The following is a 7050-nucleotide window of genomic DNA, read 5'->3' as shown; positions in this document are numbered from 1 at the left end:
TTCCTCTAAAGTTAACTCCACATTGTTATAAATGATTCTCTTTAGTCATGTTAGTTATTCTAAAAATGAATTTTAATCAGTACAAAAACCAAATTTATGACTTGTATTAATCATTATTTTATAAATGACTGATTTCAGTCTCACCCCTAACTGATAATAGTACATATCTGTTGTATTTAATGTAATTGTACTGTATGTTCACATTTTGTCTGACAAAGTATTCTTTTTTTTATTTCAAGATCAAAGTACTAACATTTATGAAGAAATTTGGAGTAAGCCTTTGGTATATTCTGAAAGGAAATAAGCCTATTATTTCTGAGGAAAAGTATCGTTGCCTATTTAAGCAATTTCTTCAGATGTTTGGAATTGACGTCATGTAAATGTTAACGAAATTACTCATAATTTTTCAAAATATTTTATGAGACTAGTTGTATTATTGTATGTCATGTTTATATCTGTCAGGTTATCATCTTTCAGATTGATGGCTGTCTCTATATGTATAATTTTTAATTTTGAATTTTATGGTTCAGTTAGCTCATAGTACCCTAATTTTATGTCTGTATGAGGCCTTGCATTACCAAACTGAGTTTTATGATATATATAAACATGTATTTTAAAGTATAGTGTAACATGTTCAAAAGCTATGTCATTGAAAACTGTTGTTATTGTCTCTATCTACATGTGATTTTTTTTTTTTGGGGGGGGGGGGTATATAGAAAAACCTTCTTTAACTGTCCCTCTGTCTGCTTAGCTACCCAGTCTTATCACATCTGGGACAAAGTCAAAGGCTTTTAGATCACTTTAGTTGAGCTTACAAGTAAAATGCAATGTTTAAAACAATTTAAGATAATGAACTCATAACATGAGGAATTACAATAGGGTTGCCACTCAGATACTTTTTAAATCAAAATTATTTTCACTTTATTTAATTAAAAACATGTAAAGTACATGAATGAGTTCTTACATGCCCAACATCTATTTTTTTTAGGGTAGAGCCTGAAATAGATACAGAATCAACAGAGATTTTTGGGAAGAAAGTTTCAGTAAAGGCAGATATTGTGTGCTTTAGTCCAAAAGATGTGAAGAAATACACTGTGGCAATTTGTGAGGTAACCCTAAATTTTACTGCATGAAATGTAATGTTTTTGTGCCCCTTGGTGCATTAATCCTTAGTTGGCTTAACTAGGAATTCTTCCAGAATTTTTTTTTTTAATGAAGATATGATATTAGATTGAAAATCCGGTACTAAGCAGTTGGCTAAATTGATAATTAATGCCTGAGCAAAAAATATATATACACATTAGTTATATGATACATTTATTGACAAAGTTGGAAAGCAACATACATTTTGACGGACCCAAGAACCAAACTGTCTACCTGAGGCCATTAGGCCAAAGGCAGACAGTTTGGTTTGAGGGTCGACAAAACACATTTTGCCCGAGAACATAGTTAATAAATGTTTTGTTATACCTTTCATTTTAATTTTTTTAAAATACATGTATTTTGAACTGTCTACCGTGATGAAACCTGAGGTCTGCTATGAACACCAATGAATGAAAATGAGAACAGAGATTAAGCTAGGCCCATTCTGTGACATAAGCGTTCCAGCATCTCATCGACTGGTCCAACATCTAGCTCACTCAGCTGTCCAACATCGATTTTATGCCTGCTCAGCAAAACATTTGAAATGTTAGATTTTTTTTGTATAGATTTGTATAGGAACAAATATTTAAAGGTATAGCAATATACTGTAAAACCAGAATAATTGGCGCACTACTAATTTTAGCGCCTTTGGAGCAAGAGCCCCTGAGCGCTAAAATTTATTGTAAGCTAAAGGATTTCTAAATATAATTTTTTGTGTGTCTTCAAAGCTTTTACATAAGTACATGTAAACCGGAACGCGCGATTATGTAATGTCGAAGGGTCATTGGATTTTATAGACACACTAGCACTGCACATATTTGGAAGACGGAAAGTTCTGTCAAATTATAATTTAATTAAACTATTGTTACACCGGTAGTTGTTACCCGATTATTATCATTAGCACCCTCACACTGCTCAACGCGTTATCGGCAACTCGGTTGTTATCGGATACCTGGTGCAGGAAAAACAATGCATAGAAAACGTTAGTGATTTTAAATTTCTTCATTCAATGATAATTGTGTACTTCTGCAAACAAAGTCTCTGATCTTTGTCAGATAAATGATAATGCTTTCAGCTGTAAAAAGCACGATCAAAATCAAACTCTTTCAAGAGATCTACAGCTCTTTAAAATGAAATTTAATAAAATTTTCTGAATATGTCAACAAATTTTAGTCTTTGTAGAGGTCAAAATCAATTTATTTTATTAAACAAAGTGATTTATTAACTATATGGACTATCATAAACCTTTAGATAAGCAGACATATATCAAAATTCAAATTATGGATTATTTTACGGGCATTTAAAATTCTATGTTGGGCAAAAACATGTTATCGGAAATACGGTTGAAGTTGCCGGATAATTCGGTTTTTCATGTGTGCAGGTAATCGGAAACCCACCGGCAGGTTAAATTTTTTCCCTCTGTTTCAACAATACATTAAAAAAAAGACGAAATTCCATGATATTCTGCGGTCAAAGCTTTCAGTTCTTAAAAAGATGACAATTTGAATTTCAGCAAACAAAGTTTGTGATCTATGACAGATAATTGATTATACTTTCAGCAACAGAAAGCACAAATTATAGAGTGTTCTTTGATTTCGCCCCATTTTAAATTCCCCAAGCGTGACGAGGGCAAGTGGGCGAAAATAAAACGGGGACAAAATTTTTTCTGTGTACAGTATCTTTAATTTATCGATCATAACAATCAATTACTTTTGTACTATGAAATACTGATTATTACATTATTATTTATTTTTTTTTTTTAAATTTCAAGTTTCCCCATGATCCCCGGAATCACGTAACAGTTACAAATATAGCATTGAGGCTTAATTAAGTGGGGTGCCCCATATACAAAACAAGTGCCTGTGATTGTGACGTCAGCACTTTTGTTGCTTCGCAAAAGAACATAGGACTTTTTAAATACTTGATTTAGCTTGTTTTAATCATGTGATCTAGCTTGTTTCAATCAGATAGTTGTCAACAAAAAAGAAAGATAATAATTCTTAATTCTTTTTATACAATGTAATTTGGATATGTAGTAGATTAAGGAGGCTATCCTTTAATAAAAAGCAAGGTCCAGAAAAAATATTGAAAAATAAATAAATAAATAAATAAAAATAGAAGAGTCGACTGGGATTTTATTGTGCAAAAAGCACAATAGAGAAAACACTTTAATATAAAAAAAATACCTGATTTCCCAACCCTGAAAATTACCTATCTAGGAGATCTGGTGCTAGTTGATTCATTTTCAGTTCCTCATAATTATGTTTAACTTTTTCTACAGTCAGTGATTAAGGTTTTCAATTACACTTGGGCGGAGGAGGGAGGGGGGCAGAGAATTTTTACTTCAGTAAAACATCCAGTAGCAATGCAATATCCATGTGAATCCCCCCCCCCCCCTCGATTTTTCTGAGTATGAGCTCTATTTACACATTGCATCTGGCCAATAATGACGAAGAGCACACTGCTGGATGTAACCGTTTATCAGGGGGTTCTTATTCCTTCTTGGTATGTCAAACAACCTCTCATGATGTCTTTAGAAATCCGGATCCGTGTTTACGATTTCGTAATTTTATATGTCGATCTCTTTTTACCTCAAAAGTTTTTATTTTATGTCATATAGTTTGGTCTAACGCCCTATTTGGAACTACATTTAACCACCCATAATTCTATTGATTTTGAATTCTTTAATTGCTTTACCGTAAACATAAATTTATTCGTGTTGGAAAGGTTGTGAGTTTGAATCTCGGTGTCGCCTGTGCTAAGTCGATAAAATGACTGGCAACTGTTCTTTTGCTATTCGCTAATCACCTTGATTGACTATGTTGTTTAACGTCATCTTAAGAATTTTCAAGTCATATGGAGACGCCACCATTTGCCGGCAGAGAACTACAAATCTTGTCTTATACTCGGCACTTAGGGCCATTGAGCAGTGAGGGATCTTTTTTGTGCTAGCACTTATTGCGGCGTCCCACTTTGGGATACACACCAGCAACGTATAAGGATCGACTCCTTACTTGGCGACTCTAGAGCAGACATTTTAACCAAGGGCGACCTCGGTAACTTAAAATGAAATTTAAAACTAATACCATATTTACCAACAGGTCAAGATCATGCAGATTTCTGTGAGAAATGCCCAAAACACACATTTTTCAAAGTTAGATATTCTTAAAAGAGGTAAATAATAACCAAAAATTAGAATTGTGTGCCAGCCACTTTATATATTTAGATTTCATGCAGATTTCTGTCGTTCCTTTATATTTTTCCTTATCTATCTCAACCTGTGTTTCCGATAACCAAAACCGTAGTTTCCGATAACAAACTGAATTATTCAACCGTATTTCCGATAACATACTGAAAGTTGAAATTGGGCAATTTTTGTCCTTTAATAACATATTTGCAAGATTCTGACGATGTCTTCTTGTGGACAATCATTAACGCTAGGTAAATATAAGGATTATGAAGAAAAATGCTATTTACAGCAATGCCAATTGGAGAAAAACTTGCAAAATATAACAAATTTGACTTTTAAAGCCTTCCCAAGGCTAACAAATGCTATTCTAATACGTATCAAGGCGATATTTTGTATCCATATTTATTTCTGTTTACGAAAATAACAATGAAAATTCTCTGTTTCTAATTTAACAGAGTTTATTTGAAATAATTTACTAACCTGTAAAAAAATTGTGATCAACCAAGTGTCCGATAACAACCGAGTTGCCGATAACGCGTTGAGCAGATTGACCCTCAAATTTTGGCTTCTCGGTGTGTAAATCATCTATCACCTCTAGGTTAACAATGCAATCAAGCATGGCGATTGAGCTTGCAGACAATACCGGATTACCGTTTTGTCTTAGTAATTTTTCTGTCGATGCATGCATTGTTTTAATGTTATTTAAATTAGTAAATACTCCATTTCTTTTAATTGAAAATAGAGATGAAATAAATTTTAACATTGTACCACGTCCATGTGATAGCAACACGTACCGCGGTAAAGGTGACAAATGTTTACTGATATACGAGAGTACTAATGTGTTTGTGTGCTGGACTATCCAAAAAGTCAAATACGGGTGCGGATAAAAAAAAATAAAAAAATGTGGCATTTATATATTTTACTGACAAGTGCGAGCGCTAAAATTTGTTTGCGCCAATGTATTCCCACTTGCGTTTGCGCTAAAATATGAATGCGCCAAATTTTCTCGTTTTACAGTATAAATATTGCATGTAGTTGAGTGTAACATTAAAAATTTTCACCCCAAGAAAACCATTGTCAACCCAGGCGCAATGTTACACTCAACTACATGCAATATTTATTATATTATACTGAATGTTTTATACAAATAGTCAAATACATATATGAACCGTGCGCGCATAAATTCTGCGCAGTCGCTATTTTTTTGAATATCACATGTCGTCAAGCACAGTTGACTGTTTCTACACAGGAGGGTGTGGCTTCATTATTAAGCGGGTAATAGTGTTTTTTAACAGATGTTTCTTGACGAATCAGTTTCAAGTAATTTACATGAAAGTGGAATATTAAACATTATCAATGTTGCCCTTAACCCAAGTCCATATATGTATATTGTTAGCCTCTAATGGATGAAATATTGCCTGATGTGGAACAAAGGGCATTATTTTTATCAAGAGGAGGCTTACATAGTCAGTGTGCCTGAAAACACAGTCAACTTTTTATTTATATTAATTGTTTACTTATTATATAAAATTTATTTTATAATATATAAATTTATATAGTGAAAATATAATGAAAAAATTCATTTAGATTTTCATTTTAGGTGAAAAAGGAATGCACTTTCATGGAAGAAGAGACAGGAGTCACAGGACCATCACTACAGAAATTCAGAAGAACAGAAGATTCTCCACAGAGATCCCAGAGCTACCATTTACCTGATGGGTTACTTGCGCAACATGTCGGTGACCTTTTGACCTACCTGGACAAATCAATATGTAATGGGGCAATATTAGGAATGACTGTGGAAAAAACTATGGTATGCTCAAAACTTCTTGTGAATTGACCAAAATTGTGTGATTACAAGAACTAAGATAAACTTACTGTTTTACTGTACTAAGCTTTAAAGTTTGAGATGGAGTGGTTTTCTTTCCATATCCTAGCTAATTTTTCATTTTGATATTTATAGAAAAGATTTTTGACTTGTTCAATATGACTTATGAAATGATGAGGACATTTTTGGCAAGCACTATGAATTTGGAAAAGCTTTTCCTAAACCATTAAGATCAATGACCATTACAGTACTAGTGTCACGTTTAATTTAATTAGACCAAGTTTAAAAAAAATCTTTGTTTTACAATTGTCTGCCTTCAACTTTTATACTGGGTAGGTAGGTAGACATTCTTTTTTTTTAAATAAAGGTTTTCAGATTTTTGTAAAGCTTTTAATAGGCCTACTAAAATATGAATGTTATAAATTACTGACTGATTTAAAAAAAATCATAAACTGAAAATGTAACAGTTTTAATATCCCGAAAATTGCAAATAAAATTACATCATGGTTGAAAAATTCTTTGTCAAGCGCATTTTCAGTTGGTTGGTAACTTTCAGCATTTTCAGTAAGCAATGTGGTCTATGAATCTTTTCTAGACCTTTGATTATACTCCTTAAAAGAGGATCAAATTATATTATTAAAAAAATATATCTTTTTTTTTTAAATGTTCTTTTTTCACAGGTTACATTTACAAGGTTATCTGTGGCAGATGAAACAATGGAAAAACTTCAAAGATCACATGCTTCAGTGAAATTAAAAGAAGAAGAAAGACCTGTTCTTTACTACAGTAAACCTTATAATTATTTGCTGCTGGAGGATAGAAAAGAAATCGTAAAAGCACTTCTGACTCTTACTGTGATGGAAAAAAGGCGAGCAAAAAAGTCTTGATA

General features: G+C 32.6%; 1 protein-coding gene across 1 annotated transcript; it reads left to right on the top strand.

Moving 5' to 3' along the window:
* The first annotated feature begins 257 nt into the window (after positions 1–257).
* LOC134242500 (uncharacterized) lies at positions 258–7050 on the top strand. The gene is made up of 4 exons (XM_062724586.1): positions 258–376; positions 989–1109; positions 5934–6146; positions 6842–7050. Exons 1-4 carry the CDS (start codon positions 258–260, stop codon positions 7046–7048), a joined length of 660 nt encoding a protein of 219 aa, XP_062580570.1. The 3' UTR covers positions 7049–7050.

This window comes from Saccostrea cucullata, unplaced genomic scaffold, assembly GCF_032062105.1.
Source record: "Saccostrea cucullata isolate Sc308-1 unplaced genomic scaffold, CSIRO_AGI_Scuc_v1 ctg8788, whole genome shotgun sequence".
NCBI classification, from domain to species: Eukaryota; Metazoa; Mollusca; class Bivalvia; order Ostreida; family Ostreidae; genus Saccostrea; species Saccostrea cuccullata.
This window is presented reverse-complemented; position numbering and strand designations above follow the sequence as displayed.